At 49.0% G+C, this 24612-nt stretch overlaps 1 protein-coding gene and 1 pseudogene across 1 annotated transcript; both read left to right on the top strand.

Annotated features, from left to right (window-relative positions):
* LOC129328021 (zinc finger protein 208-like) overlaps positions 1–24612 on the top strand; it is a 255638-nt pseudogene that overhangs the window by 4108 nt on the left and 226918 nt on the right.
* On the top strand, positions 16652–24021 carry LOC129328484 (major histocompatibility complex class I-related gene protein-like). The gene is made up of 6 exons (XM_054977584.1): positions 16652–16803; positions 18605–18907; positions 21365–21640; positions 21792–22076; positions 23511–23591; positions 23942–24021. The coding sequence occupies exons 1-6, from the start codon at positions 16746–16748 to the stop codon at positions 23980–23982; spliced, it is 1044 nt and encodes a 347-aa protein (XP_054833559.1). The 5' UTR covers positions 16652–16745; the 3' UTR covers positions 23983–24021.

Genomic DNA, 24612 nt, shown 5'->3' with positions numbered 1-24612 from the left:
CCCCTGAGGAAGTCCGTGGGGACAAAAATCTGCGTGAGAAAGAGCCGGCCCTGGTTTTTGGCTTCTGAATTCAATCACCATCAATCCACTGGTCACATTGCAAACTGAAAGAAGAAAGAAAGGTTTATATCTCAAGGCTATTTGCTGAACTGACTTACCTTGTACCTTGGATATATTTCAAGGCTATTTGCTGAACTGACTTACCTTGTACCTTGGAGTCTTTACCTGTGGAGTTTATTACACAATATGTATTGACTATGAATTGTTGTTGCACATGAGAAATTGAGCACTTGCCACTTTAAATTGTTCTAGTAAATTTTGGATACGCTTAGACTTGGCGGAGTTTTTTCCCTCTCTTGTTTCTGCGCAGCTCCAAATAGCAGCTGGGTTAAGGCGGGGGTGGGCACCTGCTCTGCTCCTGATCCCAACTGGCTGAAGGGGAGTGGGCATGCACGGGCATTCTGTTAAGGGCAGGGGTAATTCTCATGCATGGGAAGATTTTTTAAAAAATATTCCTTTAATAAAATGAAATGAAAATAGGGATCCATGCAGGAGCACGGAGGGATTATTGCAAAAATAAAATTATCCCCAGAAGACGACGTATGAATAAGGCTCCGGGAATGTTTCCTGAGGATGAGACTTTTAGGGAAAAGTGGATTGCTATCCTAAATAAATGCTCCATGGACATAATGGTTTTACTGATAGAAACAGCTGAGGTAGAAATTGTGAAACTACATAAAGATATTGCACAATTGAAGGAACAAATTAAGGTAAATTTGACTGAGAGGGAGGCTGAAGAATGTTTGCAATCCTTGGACAGTGATATTAAGAAACAGTTTTTGGAACTTAAAGAGAACAAATTCAAGAAATTCCATAGAGACCTTAGGGACTATGGAAGAGTTTATGATTGGCCTTTATGGATGCAGGATCTACTAGGAAGGAGCCACCTCAAGACAATTTGGGACAGTCTACTATTCAAAGGGATGGATATGTTTTAGGCCCGAGCAGAGAATTGAGATCAGGCAGGGGGTACAAGCCCCAAGAGCCCAGACCAAATTACCAGAAAAAATCTTCAAGAACCCGCTGTTGATATCTAAGTGTCAAAAGCCAGTGTGCAGAGGCTTTAGATCAGAACGATCCGTATGACAGGTAGACACATCAGGTGACATAGAGTCAGATGGTTAACAAAAGAGTCAGGTGACCATGAAGTGAATGACTCAGCTAAACTCATGCATGTATCTGATTGGGTGTCTACATGTATATATAGCTACCATGTACAGTATGGTCGGGGCTTCTTGCTAGTCCAGGTGTAGGCGAAGCACTTTGTCTCTCTGGACTGTAAACTTGTATATATTGCTCTTTATCCACCTATAAATAAACTGTATTATACACCTTTGCTAAACTAACAAGGTGTGGACTCTTTGTGGATCCTCCTTAAGCTGGTGCAGTCACGCTGAATACACACCCTCCAACAGGGTTATGGGCCCAGATAGACTGCGCCAAGGAGGCTGCTGAGGAGGCTCTACTGAAGTAGAGACGCAACAGAGTCGGTGGTGGATGTTGGCACCTGACGGCCGCGATCCCTCGGAGGAGGAATTATTGGCGGTGGAAAGTGTCAGTGACCAGGAGGAGGAGGAGGCAAACGAGCTCTCTCAGACCGGTGCAGAAGCAAGTATGGCACAGAGTACGGTCGTGTTGGTGGAGAAGCTGACCTCCGTGAACTACTCCATTTGGTCGTTGCGTATGGAGCATTTTCTAAAGAGAGAGGGGCTGTGGAAAAGTGTCAGCAACCCCCCAGCAGCCCCCAATGATGCGGAAAAGATTGCAGATGAGCGTGCTTTAGCTCATATCGTGCTGGCTGTGGGAGATGACCAATTGCTTCACATCAGGGACTCGGCTACTAGTTCAAAGGCCTGGCAAGATTTGAAGCTGATCCATGCAAGAACGTCTGCAGGGTCATTAATTATGCTGACACGTCGCCTCTACAGACTTGCTCTCAAGCCAGGGGAGAGCATGCAGAAGCATATAAACAGTTTGACGGAATGTTTCCAGCAACTGGCTGCTCGTGGAAAGCCCACGGAGGACTCTGACAAGGCATACATTCTATTATCAAGTGTGCCTGATGTATATTTTCCTCTTATTGCAAGCCTTGAGAGCCTGGAGCCAGATAAACTCACTTATTCCTATGTTACGTCTCGTCTTCTTGAGGAAGAGGCTCGTGTTTCAACATACGGAGGCTGGCATTCAAGGACGGAGCAACGAGCAAACGGAGGGGCCCATCGAGGGGTTTCAGCTACTGACGGCGGAGGAGTTGCTAACAAGCAGCGTGAGCTCACCCAGCTGTCAGCAGCAGCCGTGAGAAAATGTTACAGCTGCGGCTCCACTTCTCACCTTCGTCGGTTTTGCCCGGACAGGAGAAGAAAACAACAGAAGCAGAAGCAAGGACGTGTACAGGAGCCTCGGTTTCCAGATCAACATGCGAGGCTGGTCACTGCATCTACTGTAAATACGCATTCCCAGTGGACAGTTGACAGTGGCGCTACCGATTCCTTCTCCCGATCTGAGGAGGTGCTGTATGATTTACAAAGAAGCAACCTGCAGTCCGTGTTGTTGGCAGATGGGAGAGAATCTCCAGTCAGTGCCATGGGAGCTGTACGGTTTACAGCTCTGGAGAAGGACTTTGCGCCTGTATATTGTGTTCCCTCTTTGGACCATAATCTATTATCAGTAAGTAGGTTGACCCAAAAGGGGTTTGAGGTCCGGTTTGTGGGGGACAAATGCCAAATAAGCAAAGCTGGCAAAGTTCTGGTCACTGGGGAACTGAGAAACAATGTTTATATTGTAGAGAATAGGCAGGCAAAGGCTGACACGGTTACAAACAAGTGTAGCCATGACAATTGTGTGCATTTATTGCACAGGCGTTTAGGGCACGCTAGCTTTGGGGTTATAAACAAAACTCTAACACTCCTGAAGGGAGAAAAGGTGTCAAGCTGCTCAGAGTTCCTAGACTGCACTGTTTGCAAAGCAGTCAAAACAAAGGCATTCCCTGTAGCTAAGAAAAGTGGCCGGGTGTCTACAAAGCCACTTGAATTAATTCACATGGATCTGATTGGTCCATTCCCCAAAAGCCATTCTCAAAATTGTTATGCCCTGGTCCTAACGGATGATTTTAGCCGGTACTCATGGCTGTATGTTATGAAACACAAGTCTCAAACGTTTGATTTGTTTAAGGTTTGGGCAAAAAGGGTACAAAAACAGTTGGGGCTGGACATAAAGGCCATCCAGTCTGACCAAGGGGGGGAATTCATGTCTGCACAATTCTCTCACTGGTGTGATAAATATGGTGTTTTGCACAGGGTAGCAAATACAAGTGTGCCACAAGAAAATGGTCTGGCAGAAAGGCATGGTGCCATTATACAAGAAAAAATGGCTGCTATGTTAGCTGATGCTGGTTTGCCAAAAACTTACTGGGCTGAGGCAATTATCTGTGCCTGTTATGTGGTAAATCGTCTGTGGTCCCGTGCTGTGAATGAAATACCTTTTAGGTTACTTTTCAACAGGGACCCTAACCTAAAGTTACTAAGGGTGTTTGGCATGACTTCTTGGGTGCATATCCCTTTAAAACAGCGGAGAAAAGGAGGCCCAAAAGCCTCTAAGATGATATTCATTGGATACCAGAGTGGCATGAAGGCCTACAGGTTTACGAATGAAAACAAAAAGGTATCGTACAGCAGGTCTGCTAGTATATGTGAGCATGGAAGTTGGAAAAGGCTTCACGGGTATGAGAGTGAAAGCCAGATTGTGTTGCCAGTTACCGATGAAATGCCTGAAACAAGTCCAGAGGGGGACGTGAGTGTGAAAGAGGAGATTAGTTCTCCAGCCAGGCAGGTAACACAGGACGCACAGAGGTCTAGTCCTCCTATACGTGTGTCCAGTCGTCCTAATAAAGGTGTCCCACCTCAAAGGTATGGTTTTGAAGCTGCAGCAAACTGTGTGCTGGCTAAAGAGCCAGCTAATTATTCTGAGCTTCTCACTTATGAGGGGGAAGAGAAAAAGGCTTGGCTCGAGGCCATGAAGGCCGAATATCAGTCTCTAACTGACCATGAAGTGTTCACAGTTGTACCTAAGCCTAAAGACACAAATATTATTGGTTGTAGGTGGCTGTATAAGGTGAAACGACTTCCCTCAGGTAATGTGCAGAGGAAAGCTCGCTTAGTAGCCCGTGGTTTCTCTCAGGTACAATTCCAAGACTATGACCAGGTATTTTCTCCTACTGTTAGGCCTGAAACAGTAAAATTAGCCTTATGTAAGGCAGGGGCTCAACACAAAAACATAGATCATTTTGATGTTTGTACAGCCTATCTCCATGCTCCTATACAGGAATGTTTATACATGGAGCAGATACCAGGGTATGAGGTGTCAAATAAACATATGGTGCTCAAACTAAACCGAGCTTTGTATGGGTTGCGTCAATCAGCACGAGCTTGGTTTCAATACCTGTCACAATCACTAAAAGCAGCAGGCTTTGAGCAGGGCAAAGGTGATGCCTGCATTTTTACAAAAATGGTAGGAGGTTCAGAAGTCCAACTCCTTATTTTTGTAGATGACATATTGTGTACATATGAAACAGAAGAACAATTATGTTGGTTTAAACAAATAGCTAAGGATATTTGCAAAGTGAAACATTTGGGTCCTATCTCCAATTATTTGGGAGTGCAAGTGTCCAAAACTGAGGATGGATTTTTCCAACTGAATCAGAGAGATAAAATTACAAAGTTGCTCTCAGAGTATGGATTAACTGAAGCACATGGTGTGTCCACTCCTATGACTACAGGGTATATCAGGGAGCCAGATGATTTTCCCTGGGAAGATGTACAGAGATATCAGTCATTGGTGGGCAGTCTTTTGTATCTCTCATGTTGGGGCCGTCCAGATATAACACAAGCAGTAAACATGCTATGCCAAAGGTGTGCTAAGCCTTTCCATAGGGATTGGATAGCAGCAATACGCGTCTTGAAATATCTTAAGGCTACTCTCAATTTCTCTTTGGTTCTAAAAGCCACTGAACCTATGCAGATCACTATGTTTTGTGATGCTAGTTGGGCAGATCGCCCTGACAGTAAATCCACTACAGGACTAGCCATATTTGTAGGAGGTGCTCTCATTGCACATAAGACATTAAAACAGTCTTTGTTAGCACATTCATCGTGTGAGGCAGAGGTCGCTGCCATGAGTCAAGGTATCTTAGAGCTGGAAGTAATACAACAGCTCATGTCTGACATGAAACTGCATTGTGCAGTACCTATTGCTGTTTATGGAGATAATACAGCAGCACAACAGTTAGCCCAAGATGGTGGAACCAAAACACGCAGTAAACACATCTTAATCAGGTATTTGAACGTAAGATGTGCTGTAGAGCAAGGATTCATAAGATTGTTTAGATGTACATCTGGTGACAATATTGCAGACATGTTTACTAAAAGTTTGTATGCTGTACCATTTGAACGATTACGTGATGCCTTAAACTGCTCTCATACTGGCTTGGAGGAGTGTTGATATCTAAGTGTCAAAAGCCAGTGTGCAGAGGCTTTAGATCAGAACGATCAGTATGACAGGTAGACACATCAGGTGACATAGAGTCAGATGGTTAACAAAAGAGTCAGGTGACCATGAAGTGAATGACTCAGCTAAACTCATGCATGTATCTGATTGGGTGTCTACATGTATATATAGCTACCATGTACAGTATGGTCGGGGCTTCTTGCTAGTCCAGGTGTAGGCGAAGCACTTTGTCTCTCTGGACTGTAAACTTGTATATATTGCTCTTTATCCACCTATAAATAAACTGTATTATACACCTTTGCTAAACTAACAAGGTGTGGACTCTTTGTGGATCCTCCTTAAGCTGGTGCAGTCACGCTGAATACACACCCTCCAACACCCGCAGGTAGTTAACCTCTCCAAAGCACAGTTCACAGAAGTTGAATTCCAGGTCTTGAGAAAAGGGCTTTCCTTTATTCCCACACCCCCATGCAATTTTTTCCAACAATTGCTGGAGGTACATAGTTTATTTAGGAAGATAAGGCTGGCTGGCTTTTTTAAAGACAATACTGAGATTAGGAACAGGGATTTTGAGGCTGAAAGTTTAAAACTTAGATCTACCTTTAATCCATCTACTAAGAACCCTAGGAGGTGGTGTTAGAGGAATTAAGTAAACTTGAAGAAAAGGATATACCAGTGTGGCATAACTTAAACAAACCAGAAGGCCAGGCATTAAAACAGCTTTGCCAAAGAAGAGATGATGTTTTTCAAACCAGCAGATGAGGAGCAGTGGTGATTTGGGGCAGAGAGGATTACATCGTGGAGGCTTACAGACAGCTCAGCAATACAGCTCACTACATGAGGAGTAGAGGGAACCCCACAGAACTCATTAAGAAAGAAATTTTAAACATTTTGGAGGAGGGCCTTGCAGAAGGCTATTTAGCTAAATCCACATATGACTACCTCCGGACATCAGAGGAGAGAGTGCCACAATTTTATCTCTTACCTAAGAGCAGAACCACAAGTGACAAAAGGCACAGATTGGACACTTGTCTGCTTCCCTCAAGTTTTGATGGGAAATGTAGGCACCCTGGTCTTGCAGCTTGGCTCTGACTGCTGTCCAGTGGACTTTTCAACTGTCACTTGTCCAACATTCCGCCAAGCTGCCTACATTTCCCATCAAAACTTGAGGGAAGCTGGCAAGTGTTCAACCTGTGTCAGGCGTCACTCGTAGCTTGGCTCTGAGTCCCTGGAGGGCGGCTGCCTGCCTGAGTAGGCAATGCTGACCTTGACAGGTCAGGGGCCCAAGTCGGTATAAGACTGTATCAGTATCACCACGTGTTAATGTGTCTACTTCCTGGAGGGTGCCAGGAAGAGCCTGCAGGGGCGGGGGAGGGTGCTGGGTTCGAGAGCCCTGCCTTAGGCCAGAGGTTGTGCTGGATGACCTCTGGAGATACCTCCGGATCCTAATGCTGTGCTTCTCTCACTCCAGAAAAACGACAAGACGGCTACCAGGCGGCACCGAGTGAGTGACTTTCTCCCCCACATTGAGATCTTGACCTGAATCGGAGCAGCCCCCTGGGTGTTGGGGTGGGGGGCTGCCATGCCCGAGCATCAGGCTGGCCCTGCAACTTCAGAGGGTGCCTGTCCACGGGGCCTCCCCAGCTGAAGTGATTGGGAGGGGAGTGGCGGTGTGGCCTTTGCAGCCAGACTGGGGGATGGGCTCTAAAAAGCAGAGGAAAGGAACAAAGATCTCCCTGGGGGTTCCTCTCTGTCTTGGAGTTGGTGCTTTGGATCCAGATGCACCCCCCAGGCACTGTCCTAGATTTCTCTGGCCCCTTGGCCCACAGCCTTCAGTGAAATTGTGCCCCCCCACACGTATTCCTTCAGTTCCTTTCCCCCTTCCATTTCCTAGACATTCCTAGCTTCATTCCTAGACATTGCCCTTAAATCTCCCAAGAATTTCCCCTTCTGGAATTGGCAGCCCTGGTGGAGGGCTAGATGTCGAATAATTTATAAAAAGGGTGTGGGTGCGAGTGTGTGAGATTCTTCTTAGGAGGCCTGGCAAAGGCCCATTTTACAGCGTTGAGGGCCAGGTGCAAAAATGTCAAACACTTGTGAATCTTGAGTGTGTTTCAGACAACTTCTTTATACCATGATGCACCACCAGAGGGCACTGCGGCAGAGGAAAGCCCAGGTAACTCACCATATCACTCCAGAAAACATGCTGTGGTGGGAAGCCCAGGCTGAGAACAGAAGCGGAGCAGGTGACAATGCCCTCCGCATACCTTAACTGGCTTGGTATTAGGTATAGTGAAGGTGGCAATGCCCCCCACCTTAACCCAACTTATATTAGGAGCATAGCAGGTGGCAATGCCTGCCCCCCTTCAGGCAGCTGGTATTAGGAGTTGAACAGGTGGCAATGCCTACCCCCACCTTAACCCAGCTGGTATTGGGAGTGGAGGAGGTGGCAATACCCGCCCGCCCTCAGCCAGCTGGGATCAGGAGCGGAGCAGATGACAATGCCCACTCTCTGCCTTACCCAGCTGCAATTAGGAGCAGAGCCAGATATTAGGAGTAGATATTAGTGTCAGGGCTTGTTGCTGCCGCCGCTGGGCAGGGTGCTGGCTGGGCCGGCCCTGATGTCAGAGGGGCACCAGGGACGCTGCAGGACCCTGCTCTTTTTTTTAAAAAAATTATTGGATGGGTATACATACAACAGTATAATAATCAATTCCAATCTCCATCACATTATAAAATCCCACCCATTCCCTCCCCCCTTTTCAGTTGACTCCCAATAGTTTTTGATTCCCTTCATTAGTCTTAAAGCAGAACCACAAGTGACAAAAGGCACAGATTGGACACTTGTCTGCTTCCCTCAAGTTTTGATGGGAAATGTAGGCGTCCTGGTCTTGCAGCTTGGCTCTCCGACTGCTGTCCAATGGACTTTTCAACTGTCACTTGTCCAACATTCCGCCCAGCTGCCTACATTTCCCATCAAAACTTGAGGGAAGCTGACTAGTGTCCAATCTGTGCCTTTTGTCACTTGTGGTTCTGCTCTAAGATTCACAAGGGCACCCTTCCAGTCCCAGGACAACCTATAATTTCACGTTGTGGCTCTGTGCTGTGCTGGAAACCCTGGCCCAATATCTTTCTCAAACCCTTTGTGCAGAACATTGGCTCATATTTAAAAAACACTATATGGATTTTCCAAATCATATCAGTAACATACAATTACAGACAGAAGAGGTGTTCTTTGTTACCTTGGATGTGGTCTCTTTTTTTGATAACTTTTTTTTAAATTTTATTGGTGAGTACATAGAATATTATTAAATACACAAATTCCCCGTCTTATCTAAATTATATCAGCCCCCACCCTTTCCCCTACCCTCCTTATTGACTTCAAACAGCTTTCCAACCCCTAACCCATCTTATTATTTAAATTACTCTTTAACTATAATTTTTCTAAATCTTATATATATTGTATCACTTATTCTAAGCATATTCAAATTCTTCTATATCTCCAATTTTCTAATATATCAATCTACATTCCACTGTTTCAACTATCTATTTGTAATACAATTTTTATTACTAATATTAGCTTAGATTAATTAATAACTAAATTTCCCCATTAATGGTAAAGTTACTTCTCTCTCCCCTTTATAAAGTCACATATTAAAAATTCTCAAACTGCCACAGTTCTCCTTTCACATCCCATTTTTTTCTAGATATTGTTTCAGCTTCTCCCAGTCTGCAATGTATTCTCCTGGATCAAGATCTTTCAATTTTCTTGTCATTTTGTCCATTTCTGCCATGTACAATAATTTATAAATCCAATCTTCTATAGTGGGTATTTCTTGCACTTTCCATTTCTGCGCGTACAAAAGTCTTGCTGCTGTAATCATGTAAAATAACAATGTTCTATGCTGTTTTGGAACATCTTCCATTCCCAAGTTCAGTAGCAGCAATTCTGGGTTCTTATTTATTTGGGTTTGCAACACCTCATTTATTATTTTAATTATATCGCCCCAGTATTGCTTAGCTACCTCACAAGTCCAGCACATATGATACAATGATCCTTCATGTTTTTTACATTTCCAGCATTTGTCTGACATATTTGCATTTCCAAGCGCAATCTTCTTAGGCGTTAAATACCACCTGTACATCATTTTATAAACATTCTCTTTAATATTGGTACAAGTTGAAGTCTTCAAAGTATTTTTCCACAAATATTCCCATGATTCCATTGTTATTTCTTTATGAAAATTTATTGCCCATTTCACTATCTGGACTTTGACTGTCTCATCTTCCGTATGCCATTTCAGAAGTATTTTAGATATTTTCGAAATGTCTTTTTTACCTTCTTGTAAAATCACTTCTAGCTCCGAGTTTTTCAGTCTTATTCCTCCACTTAAACAGTCCGAGTTGTATAGATCCCTGATTTGCCTATATTGAAACCATCCATATTGAAGAGATAACTCTTCTTGTGTCTTTATTTTTAATATTCTATGTTCCATCGACATTATCTCTTTATAAGTTAAACATTGTTGTTCATTATAAACAGCTCTCGGGTCTATTACTTCATATGGTACCACCCATGAAGGGATACCACTTTCCATGTAATTCTTGTATTTCTTCCAGATTGTGAAAAGGCTTCTTCTGATATAATGATGCAAAAACATAGAGTCCGCTTTAACTTTATCATACCACAAATAGGCATGCCATCCAAACAACTTTTTGTGTCCCTCCAAAGTCAGCAGTTTATGGTCTTTTAACGTTATCCAATCTTTTAACCAGGCCAGACAAATCGCTTCATAATATAATCTTATGTTTGGCAGTTGCTGCCCCCCTCTTTCTTTCGAGTCTTGTAATACTTTCATTTTCACTCGGGGTTTCCTGCCTGCCCACACAAAGTCTGAGATTTTTCTTTGCCATTTGTCAAATTGTTTGAAGTCTCGGATAATTGGAATTGTTTGCAGCAAAAACATCACTCATGGTAACACATTCATCTTCACTGCTGCTATTCTTCCCAACCATGACAAGTTTAATTTATTCCATTTTATCAAATATCTATTTGTTGCCACAGTTTCTCATAATTATTCTTAAATAAGTCTATATTTTTCGCAGTCAGCTCAATTCCTAAATATTTCACTTTATTAGTTACCTCACAGTCTGTTGTCTCCATTAATTCTTGCTGTTTTTGCTTCATCATATTCTTACACAATATCTTCGACTTCTTTTTATTCACATAAAATCCCGCCAAATTACCAAATTCCTTTATTTTATCCATTATTTTTGGCATGTTATCTATTGGATCTTCCACTATCAACATTACATCATCCGCAAATGCCCTGACTTTGTAGGAAAATTCCTTTATTTTTATGCCACGAATTGTGTCTTTTTTTTCACGTTGTGGCTCTGTTCTGTGCTGGAACCCCTGGCCCAATATCTTTCTCAAACCCTTTGTGCAGAACATTGGCTCATATTTAAAAGACGCTATATGGATTTTCCAAATCATATCAGTAACATACAATTACAGACAGAAGAGGTGTTCTTTGTTACCTTGGATGTGGTCTCTTTTTTTGATAACTCTAAAGTGCATTTCTGGGATGTAGAGATCAGAAGGATTGGCCACATTCTGCAGACAGATGTCTACAGAAAACCTACAGATGCCAACTCATATTTAGAGAGAGACAGCTTCCACCCAGGTCGTTTAACAAGGAACCTCCCATATTCTCAGCTGTTAAGACTGAGGAGAAATTGTAGCACGGAGGCAGGCTTCCAAAGACAGGCCAGAATTCTGATGAACCAATTTTCTGATACAGGCTATTCAGCTAGAATCCTCACACAAGCTTATTGCAGGGCCCAGAATACATCTAGAGCTTTGCTAACCCCAAAAACTAAGGAAGGGAATCCAGAGAGGATGGTCATCCTTTTAACCTACAACAGTACGTACACATCAGTTCAGGCCACCGTAGCTAGCCACTGGCATCTTCTGTCCAATATTCCCAGATGCAAAGATCCCGCCGTGTTCACAGCAAAAAGAGCAAAAAACCTCCAGGACTTATTAGTCAAGAGCAAACTACCAGAGGTGAAGGACAGCAGCTGTGGAAGTGGGAGGAGAGCGACAACGGGTTTCTTTCCTTGTCGACGCTGGGCTGGGTGTGGTGGATCTGTGCCTAAAAGAACTTTTCATAATTCATCAAATACTAGAACGTTTGCAATTAATTCCTTCAGCAACTGCAATTCCAAGGGAGTCATTTATGTTATTAAGTGTCCTTGCAACTTAATGTATGTAGGTATGACTACTAGACCGGTTAAAGTTCGTATTTGTGAGCATAAGCGCTGTATTAAAGAAACCGAATGCCCCACTTGTCAACCACTCTCTCTCTGCCAGCCATACGGACAAGCAGCTGCAATTTCGGGTTGTGGAAGTTATGCAGAACACATCTTCAGGCTCTTACAAACTCCTAAAGAAAAGAGAAGTGTTTTGGATTCACACAACCTCCAGACGTTGATGCCTTGGGGACTTAATGAAGAAGTGGACTGGGCTTGCTGTGTCTGACAGGATTGGATTGGATTGGGACCACCGGCGCCCAGGCACGGAAAGGCAGCCTGTCAGTGAAGAGCCTTCCACTTTGGCCGGCAGCAGCTCTCTGGGATCTCAGGAGGAGGAGCTCGGAAGGAGGCTCTTATGCTTTCTGCCAAACAGAAATGCTCAAGGGGGATTTTTAGAAATAAAGAACTGTAGTCTAGAGGAGCAGCTCCGGGGGGTCCCTTCTGCGTGGGAACAGGATTGGGGCTCGTTGCCTGGCTTATTGTTGGCATCCCCTCACTCTGCCCTTCCTAACCCCCTTTCTTCTTCCTGCAATGACTCGCCTGAGGCAGTTCGTGTTGCCTGAAGTGTTGGGTTTTTAGCAAGCGTCTTCCCTTCTGTCAAGAAAGAGTTAAACAGATGTTTGTGCTTCATTAGAGCTAGTTTGCATAGGACCATTTAGGTGCAGCTCTTCCCGCCAGGGGAAAGGGGCGGTTTATACTAAATGGAAGTGAAGTGAAGATTCCCTATTGGGTGATTCGTTTTATTGAGGTGCAATTAGAATTAGACCAAGGACAGACAAAGATGTAGAAGTTAGAGAGAGAGAGAGAGAGAGAGAGAGAGAGAGAGAAACAAGATGGAGTTTAGTTAGCTATTCATTGTTTTCTTTCCAATGTAATCTTTTCACCTTTACATGTAGTACACTTTTTTGACCGAAGCTAAAACACACAAGCGTCTGCCCTGCTTATTACTACTGCTGCGCATGAATCGCTACGAATCCCAACATTAAGACAGGTTTTTGTTTGCATTGCTTTACCAATTCATGAACCGTTCCTGACGCCTGCTTTACTGGCAGTCTCTGCTGTCTGATGAAACTGTTTTTACTAGTTTGTAATCTGCCTTGATTCTTTCTCTTTGTTGTTGTTGTTGTTGTTATAAAATTTTATTTTTTAAAACCAGAATAGGGGTACAGGTTTTTTTGAAAAAAGGGAAAGGGAACAGAAATTTAGAAAAAGAGTTTAAAATGCATGTCAAAATGTGAGAAACATACCACATTTAAGATACAAGTTTCCAATAAACAGCATATTCATGATACTCCAGAATATTTTCTCACTCAGTCCTAATGAAACTTGCCCTTAGATCAACAGGCCTTTAATGAACTCTATAAGCACTCTGCCTTGATTCTCAGTGAGAAAGGCAGGCTAAGAATGGAGATGATAAAGAGCGTATGGAGAGCCGGGGGGGGGGGGAGTCTATCTAGTCCGGCATCCCCATTTCACCCAGTGACCAACCAGTTGCCCTGAGGGCCCAGCACCCTTGAACGGAAGATGCTGCCCTGGAACCTCCGCGGGTCATGTGAGGAAGCTCCACCCGAGCCGCGCTGATGGATTTAAGCATTCTGCATGGCTTAAAGCCCCTGGGCAATGCTTGGGGGCGGTCCGGTCTTCAGGTTGCTGTTCTGCCTTTGGTTAGCAGCACCCACACGCAGCACGGGAGCATCATCAGCTCAAGAGGTGCTCCTTGGGCTGTGGCAGACAAGGCCTCATCCAGTACAAGGAAGGCCGAATGGCCGAATACTAGACAAATCAGTGTTTGCAAAAGTAGCTGCCATGACAAAGGGGGGAGGGCTCATCTCAAGCCACGAGGCAGGGGAAACACAAACCTTTCAGACAGTCATTTCACACCTGGGTCAATTCTGCCAGGTGGTGCTGGACCAACCAGCAGAACTGATTGTGCTAAAGACTGGCAGAAGCACAGGTGGAGAGGGCTATGCACCACCTGGAAGGATTCCTTGTGGGCTCTCTCGGGGGCCAGTGGGAAACCATGCTGCAGGAACCCAAAAGGAGAAAGAGCGAAGTGATCAGCCAACAGCACGGAAATGGGGGGAGGGCACGGCAGGGGACTAGACTCCACCCATCCAGGTCAACTGTCCATCTGCCAGCCCTCCACAAATCAGGGCCCATCAGTCCGCCTCCAGTCTCTCAATGAGGAAGGTGGACTATAAATGGCCTAAATACAAAAAATGGCACCAATCCAGAGAAAAAGTGGATACTGAGAGTGAGAAAATGCCTGGCAAAAGGGGGGGCCTGCAGACCAAACACCTTGGGGTGATGACTCAAGGAAGTGAGCCAAGCCACACTGGGCCTAGCAGAGGGCGGAAGAGCTACAGGGTCACTAAGGGAGTCACAATTTTTTACTGCATGGACTATGGATCAACCTCCCTCATTCTTTCCCACTACAAGAAAAAGAGGATCCAACAGGGAGATCTTCCTTCCTTCCATCTGCTAAATGCTGCTTCTTGGAGTCCCTTCCCCGGGCTGAGAGCTGGCCAGCTGCATGTGCCTCCTGCCCTCCCTTTCCAGATCAGCTGGGGAGGGGCAGCTGCCCTCTGCGGGTTTAGCAGCAGCCTGATGCCCAGGCACAGCAGCCTCCCCCACACCCACCCTCGCATCAAGTCAGTGGCATCGTCTTCCTTGTCATTTTGTGGCCATCAGTTCCACTGGCTAACTGTACACTTTATGAACAATTGCTCAGTTGAACTGAAAAGAGGTTTATCAGCTTCACCCCATTTACTTCCTTTCTCCCTCCCAACCAGTATATGCAGGTGAATGGGCACTGCTTTCCCCATCCACAAAATTCTGGCTAGTGCTGGAACTGCATTTCAAGTCAGAAATATCACCACAAACCAATCTTTTAAAAGGCAGAAGGACAATGGGGGCAACACTGGATTGCAACAGTTAAGCAGCACTTCTTCTCTCAGACATTTCTGATGACAAAGGGAACAGTTGTCCTGTCTCCCCTCCCTAGTTATAACCAAACACGGGTACTGAGACATTTTTTCTTGCATGGCCACATTTTTCTGATTCAAGCATCTCTAGAAAAGCACCTTTAAGGATACAGGAAAATCATCAGGTTTTGAGGGAATCTTGTCTTCATCTATGCTTTGCATAGCACTGTTGTGCATATCTTCCAACTGACACTTCATACATCTGGAAGTGGATATGGACCCAGAAAGGTCTCTGCCCCAGTAAACAAGTTCGTCTTTCAGGGCCCATCGCAAAACATTGCTGCCTCTCGGGAATGTGATTCTAAATTGTGAACACTCCACGGTCAGCCTCCAGAAGCACCCAGCACAACTCTGCCGGGGTGTGTGTGTGCGTGCGTGCACATGCGCTAGCTCAGAGCAAATCACACAGAAGCCCCCATGTGCTGCCAGGGAGTTTGTGCACAGCACTCAGGGACACAAACTAGGAAAGGATCTCTGGCTGCAGAGTATTAGGGCAGAACACACAGCCATAAAAAGCAGCCCTACAGAACAGGCAGGTAGCTGGATCTCCAAAGGGAAGATAAAAGGAAGGACAAAACAGTTCCTTGTTCCTGATGCAGGGAGGTGAAGGACTTGTGGGACACAACAGCCCTGCACACAGAGGAACACCCATGCCATGTGGCACAGCGATGCGGCTGCCTCAATCGGCACTTTGGGTGCCTGTAATGGGTAGAGGGCTCACACTAAAATCTTTCAACGTTTATAATCATTTTTTCTTACCACTGCTTGAATTTTTCCTGCGTTCCTCCTGGCCTCCCCGGGACCCAAGGTAGCAATATAACAATTTCATAAAACATTAGAACAGATATAAAGAAATTTTTAAAAAACAGACAAAAATACATTCTGCCCCCACCAGAATGGAATTCCCCCTTTGCCCAGACTCCAGCTCCCCCCCCCCCAAACTCTCTGGAGCAGCTCTGTCTTGGGGCCTGGTTGGAAAGCCCCTGACCTCTTTCTGGGAGGCTGTCCTAGAAGGGGGGGGGGGGGAGATAGTAAAAATGGTTGGCAACATCTTCCCATCAAATGTCAGCTATTACTCCCCCACGAACAGCTCAAACTGAAGAAAAATAGTAAAGAGTCCAGTAGCACATTTAAGAATTTAATTTTTTTGACTGAAGGCGTATCCCCCCAGGAGAGCCGCCGCCTGTCATCTGAATAAGAACCCGAAGTGAGGTAGGAATCCCAGGCCCCTGTTAAGCCCTTGGCTTGAATTGTCTTGAATTTGTTAATGAGTTCTAACCCAGGGAGTTCAATTTGGCTCCTCTCTTTGAAGTTCCTTTTGAAGAGGACTCTTGATTTGGAGACGGTCCCTCCAGACCCCCTTGAGACTGTGAGCCGCCTGAGCCCTTGGCTTGAGTGGTGCCCAGCGGCAGGGAGTTCCCGCCGTCATTCCGCGAGTACTGCCCTATGCATCCGCGGAGGCCCTTCTTTGCAGCTGCTATCCGCTCAGGAGGCCTCTCGCAGCCCAGGCCCAGGCGTGCTTACTCTCAAGTAAACCCCACCCCGTGCCAAGGAGCTCCCTCTGGCGCAGGACTGCAGCTTCTGGGCAGACGCCACTCCTGGGGCTGCATTTCTGCCCCGGAAGCCGAGAGCCCTTGAGCCGGTCCCGGGCCACCCCCGCGGGCAGAGGAAGCCCCCTCGGGGTGCAACGCGCCGCCCCCGCTCCGGACCTCCACGGCTCGGGGGCTGCGGCGAGGAGCAGGCGGGCCAGGGCGGCCCCGACCCCGCTCCGCTCGGCCGGAAAGGGGCGCGGAGAGAGACGCTCCGAGGGCGCCTTTTGCTTTCGCTTCCTGCGCGCCCGACGGCGCTCCACCCCGCTTGGCTCTCCGGCAAGGCCAGGCGATGGACGCGCTCCTGCTCCTGGGGATCGCCGCCCTGCTGCTGGGCCGGGGCTGCCCGGGTGAGTGGGCGCCTTCGAGCCGCGCGTCTCTTCCTGCGCGCCGGGCGGGACCCAGCGCAGCGCCCCCAAGGTCCGCGGCCCGGGGCTGCAAGCGCTGCGCGTCTCCCGGCCGGCCCATCCGCACGAGGCTTCCCTCCGTGGCCGCGACGCGCGTCGCGCCGTCCAGACGAGGTGCCAGCCCCGTGTCGCGCAGCCTCTGCCCTATCTCCGAGGGGGCCTTCGGAGCGCAGCTGCAGCGCCTGCCATGGGCGGGCTTGGAGGGGCGGGGGCGGCGGGGACCCCTCCCGGTGGCTGTGCCGGGCATCCCCCCCCCCGCCTCCGAGGCGCAGGGGGCAACACCCCCCCCCCGGAGAGCAGCGGCGAGGCGCCGGGAGAGTAACCCGAAAGGTGCGGCCGGGGCAGCCTGGTGGCTCCAGTGCTCCGTGCGCAACGTTAGAGGTGCGGCTGTGGCTGCGGGAGACCCGGAGCAGAAAAGGCGGAGCAGCAGCAGCGCCTCTCCCAGGAGCAGAGGCGAGCCGAGCCACATCACCGTGGTGCAATCCTACACAGAGTTACTCCATTGATTGCAGGGGGCTTAGACGGGAGTGGCTCTTCTGACAGACAGCCTGTAGTAAATGAACAACATACCTGAAATACGTCCTAATTGTACTGGTAATGCCCCTACCTGGATAGCCCAGGCGATCTGGTCAGGTCTCAGAAGTTAAGCTGGGTCGCCCTTGCTTAGTAATTGGATGGGAGACCTCCAAAGAGCACCAGGGCTGCCGAGGCAGGCAGTGGCAAACCACCTCTGTTAGTCTCCTGCCTTGAACACCCCACCAGCGGTCTCCGTAAGTCAGCCATGACTTGAGAGCCCTATCTTCTTCTCCATATTGGCAATATGGCGTGTTTTTATGGACTGTCCAGCAGTTGACTTTGACTGTGTCATCTGCCTTGAAGCTCAGTGCGAACGGTGGACTATCAATAACATAAATCCAAGAACCAGTGAGCTGGGACGGGGCCTGTTGTGGTCCCAGCTGTTCATAGAGGAGGAAACGCCCTCTGGGCTTCGGTTTCATCTGGGCTTGCCCACGCTGGGATCTCTGTGGGGCAGAGCACCTTCAGTGACTCTTCGCTCTAGGGGGGCTTCTGTCCTTGAAGGAGGAAAAAGCGGCCTCTTCAGGGGCCTGTTTCTCCCAAGCCTGGCTCCATCGCAAGCAAGCTCGAAGGTGGAAGTGAGCTTTGCTATGCCTCAGAGGGTGAATGCATAATCCAGGCTTGGAAGCAAATAGTTCCTGACACAGGGGCCCCTCAGTGGAACTGGCTTCCTCGGGAGGCGGTGGGCTCTCCTCCTTTGGAGGTTTTTTAAGCAGAGGCCAGATGGGGCCATCGGACAGCAATGCTGATTCTGGGAACCTGGGCAGATCATGAGAGGGAGGGCAGGAAGGGTTGCATCAGTGCTTAGTTCTCGTGGCCCCTGCTTACATGCCCAGGGTAATGCTGATCGCCAACTTGAGGTCACGTAGCAGTTTTCCCCAGGCCAGTTTGGCCAGGGATCCTGACAGTGTCTTCTGGGCGTGGAGCAGGGGTCACTGTGGGTGTGGGTGTGTGTGTGTGGGGGGGGGGGTTAGTTGTGAATTTGCTGCGTTGTGCAGGGAGTTGGACTAGATGTCCCTTGAGGTGCCTTCCAACTCTATGGTTGTTATTCTGGTTTGTGCACAATGTGTGTATCCCTGCAGACGGTGGCTGGACCACGGGCTAATTGATGCCTGCCCCGTTTGACCCAACCCTGAGTGAGTTTTCTTCTCCCGCCATGTCTCTTCAGGTCCCACCGGCGCCGCTCCTGCCTTCTCCCATCCTGGCTCCTCCACACACACCTTGCAGTACTACAAGGTGGCCGTCTCGGAGACCGGCCAGGGGCTGCCCCAGTTCATCATTGTGGGGTATTTGGACGACCAGCTCTTCGTCCAGTACAACAGCAACTCCCGGAAGGTGCTTCCTCAGGTCCCCTGGGTCAGGAAGATTGAGCAGGAAGATCCACGCTACTGGGAGAAGCAAACTTATTTGTCCCAGAACTGGGAGCGTTTTTTCCAAGCAAACCTGTGGAAGTACCACAACCACAGCAAGGGTGAGTGGAGGAGAGAAGCTCTTTGGGCTCTTTGCAAAATCCGAAAGGAATCAATGGAATCTTTGCAGGCAGTTGTCCCTTCTCGCTAACCTGTTATCTTTTATAAAAACAAGATGGGCACCCTCTCACTGATTCCGCACAGGTTGGATAATGCACTTTCAATGCACTTTATCAATCGTTTGAGGTGGATTTTTTGTTCTGCACACAAAAAAATCAGTTCCAAAGGATCTATAAAGAGGATTGGAAGTGCATTATCCAACCTGTGCGGAATCACTGTGAATGCGAGACTTTTCCCAATTAAAATCAAATTTGTACAGTGGGGTAGGATTTAGGGGCCTGCAAACCTGGGGAAATTCTCCGATTTCCAGAAAAATCTGACTGAACTTCCTCCCTAGTTTTGGAGGACCCCCCCCTCAAGTTGGCAACGATGTCTGCGGGAGAGGTGGCGTTTGGGAGCAACCCAAAATGTCATACAGAAACTGGTGACAAAGAGTACAGAAGCAGAAGGGAGCAGATCCAGTGGGAAAGGAGCCTGTGGGACGGGAGTGAGATCACATTTGGTCTCTGTCATAGAGAGCCAGTTTGGTGTAGCGGTTAAGAGCGGCAGGACTCTAATCTGGAGAACCGGGTTTGATACCCCACTCTTCCACTTGAAGTCAGCTGGGTGACCTTAGATCAGTCACAGCTCTCTCAGAGCTCTCTCAGCCCTACCCACCTCACAGGGTGATTCTCGTGAGGATAATAATAATACACTTTGTACACTGAGTGGACATTAAGATGTCCTGAGGGGCGGTATATAAATTGAATGTCATTATTATTTATTATTATCATAAGCTTCCTGCCTTGAAAAACCAGAGTGGTGGTGGAAGTAGCCTTGGAGGGGAGTAGCTGGCCCACCATCTGAGTAGAAAAGCTGGACTAGTGATTGCCATGGGGGGGGGGCAGGGAGGGTGTGGTTTTAGGACCAAACTGGAGGATACTCTGGAAGTCAGTTTAATTTGTGCAGATTGGTCTGTCTCTGTGCTGAACTCAGGAAGGAGGCCGAATAGCACTATTTTGGAAAGGTGTTTAAAAGTGCGATTCTAAGAAGACTTACTCCAGTCTAAGCCCATTGAAATCAGTGGGCTCAGGGCCGGATCCACGGGGGGGGGGACAAGGAGGGTAGCCTGCCCCCGGTGCCAACAAAGAGCACGGCTGCCAGCTGGGAGCGCGCTGGAGCTGGTGGAGGCAGCGCAGGCGGCTGAGCGGAGGGCTGGGAGGCCACCTGCACCGTTTGCCTGCCCCACCAATGGGGCGGCTGGCTTGCCTTCACAGCATCTTAAAATCAGGCCCGCAGCCTGGCAGCTTCTTAAAAAGAGAATTAAGAGTCAGAGATTCCCACCCCCCCGCCCAAGAAATACACAATCCAGCTGTGGGGGCTTCTTTCCTGAGATCCTAAGAACCACAGAATGGGCAGGCTTGTGAGATACTTACAGGGCAATCCTAAGAAGAGCTAGTGCAGTCTAAGCCCACTCAGGGCTGGATCTAGGGTTGCCAGCGGCCAGGACAACCCACGTCCGGCATCCCCCCCCCCCGCTTCTATGATGTCATCACGCAGGGTCCCCAGAGGTGTGCTGCCTGCGCTGCCGCTGCAGGACAGGCAACGCGTGGCAAGCCGGCTGCCCCAGCACACAGTGTGCCGCGGAGCTGGCGGCAGCAGCGCAGGCGGCTGAGCGGAGGGCTGTGAGGCTGCCCGCACCGTTCACCTGCCCCACCAATGGGCGGCTGGCTTGCCGCACGTGCAGGACAGGGAGCTCACAGCAAGCCAGCCACTCTGTCTGCCGGGCAGGCAAATGGTGCAGGCGGCCTCCCAGTCCTCCGCTCAGGCACCCACACTGTGCCCGGGGGCCACCTGCGCCGTTTGCCTGCGGCACACCTCTGGGCACCCTGCGTGATGACATCATAGAAGTGGGGGGATGCCGGACGTGGGTTGTCCTGGGCGCTGGCAACCCTAGATCCAGCCCTGAGTGGGCTTAGACTTCACTAGCTCTTCTTAGGATTGCCCTGTAAGTATGTCACAAGCCTGCCCATTCTGTGTTTCTTAGGATCTCAGGAAAGAATCCCCCACAGCTGGATTGTGTATTTCTTGGGGGGGGGGAATCTCTGACTCTAATTCTCTTTTTAAGAAGCTGCCAGGCTGCGGGCCTGATTTTAAGATGCTATGAAGTCCCCCTTCTCCTCTTTCTTGTGTTTTTGGGGCCGAACTGTGTTACAATTTTTAATGCGTGGGGCCTCAGAAGTCCGATGTGAGCGACCTCAATCCCCAAGCGTGCAGGGCCCCAATTCACGCTGGGATGATGACATGCCAGGAGAACGGCCTATACCTCCCCCTCTCTATGTTCCTGACCTGAAATGCCCCCCCGGAGCATCATTTGTCCCACTGGGGGGTGCTGTATGTGTCCTGATTGCCTCTTTCAGGGATTCACATCTGGCAGTGGACCCACGGCTGCCGTCTGAGCCAGGACGGGGGCAGAGGAGGGCACACACAGTTTGGCTACGATGGGAGGGACTTCCTCAGCCTTGACCTGAAGAGGCTCAACTGGATAGGAGCCGATGCCACCGCCCAGATGGCCAAGCGGAAGTGGGACGCGGACGTGCCTTGGTCTCAGGACCGCCGGCACTTCGTGGAGGTGGTCTGCGTGGGATGGCTGCAGAAATTCTTGGACTACGCAAAGGAGACCCTGCGGAAGACAGGCGAGGAGGGGCCGGGGAAGCGGAAGAGAGTCTGTCGTCAAGATAATGCCGGGCTAGGCCTTCCCCTCCTTCCTGGCTTTTGTTTTGTTTTGGGGTGGGGAGAGCCATTTAATTTATGGTGGTTTGGGTAGCAACGCTGCTCTTTCCGCAGAGCGCCCAACGCTGAAGGTGGCACGCAAGCAGGGCTTCGGTGGCCAGGAGACCCTCATCTGCCGGGCCCACGGCTTTTACCCCAAGGAGATCGACGTCACCTGGATGAAGTCCGGGGAGGGCCAGAGGCAGGACACCTTGACAGGGGGCGCCGTTCCCAACTCGGACGGGACCTACCACACCTGGCTCAGCATTGAGGTGGGCCCCAAGGACAGGGGCCGCTACCGGTGCCATGTGGAACACGACAGCCTGCCGAAGCCCCTGGACCTGGCCTGGGAGGAGCCAGGTGAGAGAGACTGCCGGCGGTGGGGAGGGCTGCCTCCTTTGGGGGGAAATTGCAGACTTGGGGGGGTTTCACCAGAGAGGAATGAGGGACACCCAGCAGTAGTGCAACTTACACAGGGGAGGAGGAGAATGTCTCCACTCATGGGGAGGGGCTAGATGGACCCCCGGGACCCTCCGGCAGGCACCCTCTGCTTCCTGGTAGATTTGAACTGCCACAGAAAAATCCAAGCAGCAAATTAAAATATGCAACAAAATATAGAGAACGCGGTCCACATGTCGCAGGTGAGAGGTCTTTTCGTAACTGCCCTAAAAACTTCTGATGCTGACCAATAGTGTGGCGGTAGTGGTTAGTGTTGGACTTGGGCCGGCGAGCCCTGAGTTTGAATCCCTGCTCGGGCCATGAAGATCTTTGACTGACTTTGGGCCCGCCATTCTCTCTCAGCCTAACCCACCCCGTAAGGACGTTCTGTGGATCAAAAGAGAGAATCCCATACATGCACACCTCAGATTTTTGGAGGAAGGGTGGGAGATAAATGTGTGTGGGGTGTGTGTGAATAAGCTGTAATTGAGCTTTTGGGGTGAGATACTGGGGCCTCCCTGGAGAAGGTCCTGCTTGGCATGTTGCTAGCTTTATAAGCGGGGCCAATCATGTCTTTCCTGTGGGAAGAACCCCCCCCTCCAGTTTTTCTAGTCCCTTCTGCTGTGCTCTGGACCCTCTGGGTTACCCCCCACCCCTTGCAACTCAGCATGGTCAATTGGGTGGGCTCCCCAAAGCCTCCCTAAAATGGGCCTCCACCACAGTGCAGAGGTGTCGGGGGGGGGGGTTCATGCAATGATTTTGCTCTGTTTCACACTTCTGAGAGAGGCCATCCGGAATGAAATTCCTTCCCCATCCATGGAAATGGAAAACCTTGTGTCTGTTCACAAATTGGATTTAGCGACTTCTTTATTTTTAGTCCGCCTTTCTCACTGAGATCCAAGGTGGATTGCAACCGCGCAAGTGAAAATACAATATAATCGACAGCAAAGACATTCACTGAGCAAAGTACAAGAACGAACAGGAGCTAGGACATTCAGGGGGACAGAAACAATAGGGAATGGTAGGAGGAAAGTTTTGTACGACCGTAAAGCTGAGCACAGAGATTAAATCTATCTGAAACAAAGCATAATTAATTTCCATGGCATGTTTAGCAGCATGGAAATTCGCTAGCAGGCACGTATCCCCATCAGCAGACAGTACCCAATAGCACAGCATTCAGTCCCTGTCCCTACCAAGGCATCTCTCTGAGCCATTTCTTATGACGCAGCCGTCTTGGCTTCCATAATCTATCAGCAGCAGAAGCGCATTTCGCATGCACGTTTCTCTTGGACGTTTCTGCCAGAGGCCTTGCAGATATGGGGCCAGTCGGAGTAGACGTGTTCTTTCTCCTTTCAGCCTCTGCATACGAAGCGTGGCTCCTCGTTGGGAGTGTGGCAGCTGTTATTGGCATTGGGGCTGGGGTCCTCTTCTACATCAGTAAGTTGAATGGAATTGGGGAGGGGATGTGGCTTAGTGGTGCAGTGTCGGCTTGTCCTGCAGAAGGGTCCAGGCGCCGTCCCCGGCATCTCCAGCTAGGTGATGTGAAAGACCTCAGCTTGAGTCCCTGGAGGGCGGCTGCCTGCCTGAGTAGGCAATGCTGACCTTGACGGACCAGTGGCCCAAGTCGGTATAAGGCTGTATCAGTATCACCACGTGTTAATGTGTCTACTTCCTGGAGGATGCCAGGAAGAGCCTGCAGGGGCGGGGGAGGGTGCTGGGTTTGAGGTTGTGCTGGATGACCTCTGGAGGTACCTCCGGATCCTAATGCTGTGATTCTCTCGCTCCAGAAAAACGACAAGACGGCTACCAGGCGGCACCGAGTGAGTGACTTTCTCCCCACGTTGAGATCTTGCCCTGAATCAGGGCAGCGCCCTGGGTGTTGGGGGTGGGGGCTGCCATGCCCGAGCATCAGGCTGGCCCTGCAACTTCAGAGGGTGCCTGTCCACGGGGCCTCCCCAGCTGAAGTGATTGGGAAGGGAGTGGCGGTGTGGCCTTTGCAGCCAGACTGGGGGATGGGCTCCAAAAAGCAGAGGAAAGGAACAAAGATCTCCCTGGGGGTTCCTCTCTTTCTTGGAGTTGGTGCTTTGGATCCAGATGCACCCCCCAGGCACTGTCCTAGATTTCTCTGGCCCCTTGGCCCACAGCCTTCAGTGAAATTGTGCCCCCCCCCGCCTATTCCTTCAGTTCCTTTCCCCCTTCCATTCCCTTCCTAGAATTTGCCTGTCTTTTACAAGGAAAATAAGCAAATTTCTAACCCATAAGGTAGGATTTAACAAGAGTGAGCCAGGCCTCAGGAAAGAATGGCTCCTTGTCCCCTCACCCATTAACTGCAAAAGCAGAGAAAATGAATTCAAAGACAGTCACGTATGTAGGTTTGTTTAAATTAAAGAACGTAGAATTGGACTTTGGGGCAGAATCTTGACTTTAGAGTTGATTCATAATGGCGTAATGCAAAGGA

The sequence above is a fragment of the Eublepharis macularius genome, chromosome 4, assembly GCF_028583425.1.
Source record: "Eublepharis macularius isolate TG4126 chromosome 4, MPM_Emac_v1.0, whole genome shotgun sequence".
NCBI classification, from domain to species: domain Eukaryota; kingdom Metazoa; phylum Chordata; class Lepidosauria; order Squamata; family Eublepharidae; genus Eublepharis; species Eublepharis macularius.
Note: the sequence above shows the minus strand (reverse complement) of the source record. Positions and strands in the feature narration are given on the sequence as shown.

Coding starts and splice junctions, on each gene's coding strand:
- LOC129328484 (XM_054977584.1), top strand. CDS start 16,746: ATGGACGCGCTCCTGCTCCTGGGGATCGCCGCCCTGCTGCTGGGCCGG. Junction 16,804..18,604: donor GCTGGGCCGGGGCTGCCCGG/GTGAGTGGGCGC, acceptor ATGTCTCTTCAG/GTCCCACCGGCGCCGCTCCT. Junction 22,077..23,510: donor CCTGGCCTGGGAGGAGCCAG/GTGAGAGAGACT, acceptor TTCTCCTTTCAG/CCTCTGCATACGAAGCGTGG.